Source organism: Empidonax traillii, unplaced genomic scaffold, assembly GCF_003031625.1.
Source record: "Empidonax traillii isolate 1590-97213 ecotype Southwest subspecies unplaced genomic scaffold, ASM303162v1 scaffold7251:size17722, whole genome shotgun sequence".
Classification (NCBI taxonomy): domain Eukaryota; kingdom Metazoa; phylum Chordata; class Aves; order Passeriformes; family Tyrannidae; genus Empidonax; species Empidonax traillii.
Window position 1 is genome coordinate 7,380 of NW_020962444.1, and position 2,513 is coordinate 9,892.

Sequence of the window (2,513 nt, forward strand, 5' to 3'; positions counted from 1 at the left end):
GCCCAGGGAGCTGTGAGGAGGAAAGAGCCGTCCTGTGCCGGGAAGGCGGCCGGAGCTTGAGCCGGAGCTCCGAGCTGGTGGTCCCTGAGCAGCCTCCCAGCAGGGAGAAGCCCTTCAGGTGCTTGGAATGTGGGAAGAGCTTCAGGCAGAGCTCTGACCTCCTCAGGCACCAGCACATCCACACTGGGGCACGGCCCTACACGTGTGGGGAATGTGGGAAGAGCTTCAGGAGCAACTCCAACCTGATCCAACACCAGCTCATCCACACTGGGGAACGGCCCTACACATGTGGGGAATGTGGGAAGAGCTTCAGGAAGAGCTCCCACCTCTGCAGGCACCAGCTCATCCATACTGGGGAACGACCCTACACGTGTAGGGAATGTGGGAAGAGCTTCAGGGACAGCTCGAAGCTCCGCAACCACCAGCTCATGCACACTGGGGAACAGCCCTACACGTGCTTGGAATGTGGGAAGAGCTTCAGGCAGAGCTCCCACCTGATCAGACACCAGCACATCCACACTGGGGAACGGCCCTACAAGTGCTTGCAATGTGGGAAGAGGTTTCAGCGCAGCTCACATCTCCTCCTGCATGAGCAGACACACACAGGGGAGAGGCCCTTCCGCTGCACCGACTGCGGGAAGGGCTTCAACCGGAACTCCACCCTCGTCACCCACCGGCGCATCCACACCGGGGAGAGGCCCTACAAGTGTGGGGAGTGTGGGAAGAGCTTCACCCACAGCTCTACCTTGACCAAACACCAACGGACCCACGAGTAAAGGAAGGCCCGACGAGTGCCCTGACTGCAGGAAGAGCTTCGGCCGCTGCTCCCACCCCGAATGACCCCCCTGATGGTGAGGCAACCCCTGGAGTCCAGTGACTGTCAGTCCATCCCTTTCCACCAGAAAGGGCCAGTCCCCTTTGCCAGGGGCAGGTTGTGCCAACAGAACCCTTCTTGGGGGGTGTGTGGAGATTCCTGCCTTGGCTGGGATCCCCCAAGGTCAGTGCTGGAGGTTGAGAGCAGAGATCTCCCGACGAGCGTTGGTCTGGGGGAGTTCCATCCCTCTCTAATGAATAATTCTTGCTTTGGTGCCAGCTTGAGTAGAATTGCTTCAACAATTGCTTTAGTGTAGAGCACTGTCCTATCTTATGCTGTCCTACTGGTAGTTTTAGTGTTTCTATTGTGTAGTAAGTAATTCTGATGAAGATTTTTTGTCTGATTCTTTGTAACCCTAAATAATTCATTTCTCTCAGTAGATCTGATTTACCATCTTTAAAACCTGGGGGACAAAAGTGGTTCAGTCCCACCTCTGTAAATCTTCTAAACTGAACCTGTTGGCATAACCCAAGGCTGGGATTGGATCCAGCAGCCCCCAGCACCCCACCATTGGGAGTTCAGTTGGGAGCTCAGGGAGCCACCCCATTTTCCCAGTGCTTTTGGGCCCAAAGACCTCCATGGGATTGTTGGACCTGCCAGACCATCCCCACTTTTCCACCGTTCTCCCTTATCCTTCCACTTTTCCATTGTCCCTTCAATCCCCAGCCCCTCCCTGATCAGTTTTGTGCTCCCAATCCCGACATTTTTCCACATCCCTTCCACATCATCCCCCACTCCCCAGCCCCCTCACGCTCAGTTTGGGGGTTCCTCCCTGCCCTTTCCCCACTTTTCTCTCCTCTCCCACCCATTCCCCATGAACCTCAGTCCCCCTCCACCTTTTGGGTGTCCCACTCCCCTCCCACTCAGTTTGAGGTCCCACCACCCCTTTTATCCCCTCTGATCCCCCTTTTCCCACCGACCTCCCCCTTCCCACCCCCCGCTCACCCGAGAGCTCCTCGCCCGCAGCCGGGGGGGCTCCCAGCACCACCAGTGCCCAGAGAAGCCCCCCCAGAAAAGGGGCTGGGTGGGGTCCTGGGTGGGCTTTGAGTGTGTTTGGGGGTCCTTGAGGGGCTGTGGGGAGGTTTTGGGGGGTCCCAACCCCTTTTGGGGTGAATTGGGTACCTATTGAGGGGCAGGTGCCCTCCCAAAGCCCCCCCAGAGCGGGTGACACGGGGGGAGCACAGGGGGGTCCCCATTCCTGATCCATCCCAGGGCCGGTTCTGCCCCCCCAAACTCGGCTCCACCCCTTGGGATCCTCCAAACCTCCCCAGTGGCCCCCAATAACTGGGACTGGGGAGAACTGGGAAACTGCCCCCCAATAACCAGAACTATGGCAACTGGGATCATACTGGGAGCAGCTGGGCCCCTACTGGGGTCGTACTGGGATCATACTGGGAGTGACTGCAATATTACTGGGAGTGTGTGGGAGGGACTGCAGCCATACTGGGGATGAGTGGGATCAAACTGGCTTTGTACTGGAAGTGTCTGGAAGTTTCTGGGATCATACTGGGGGTGACTGCAGTCATATTGGGATCATACTGGGAGGAACTGGGACCATGCAGGGGGCAAATGGCATCATCCAGGCAGTGCCTGAAAGTGCCTGGGGCCGTACTGGACTCAGACTGGGAGTCCCTGAGAG

At 57.7% G+C, this 2,513-nt stretch overlaps 1 protein-coding gene across 1 annotated transcript; it reads left to right on the top strand.

Moving 5' to 3' along the window:
• Nucleotides 1–107: 107 nt before the first annotated feature.
• On the top strand, nucleotides 108–776 carry LOC114073602 (zinc finger protein 70-like; the record flags this gene model as incomplete). The annotated part of the gene is made up of 2 exons (XM_027911331.1): nucleotides 108–286; nucleotides 371–776. Coding segments are annotated over 2 exons (585 nt in total), but the record flags the coding sequence as incomplete, so codon positions are not given.
• Nucleotides 777–2,513: the final 1,737 nt, after the last annotated feature.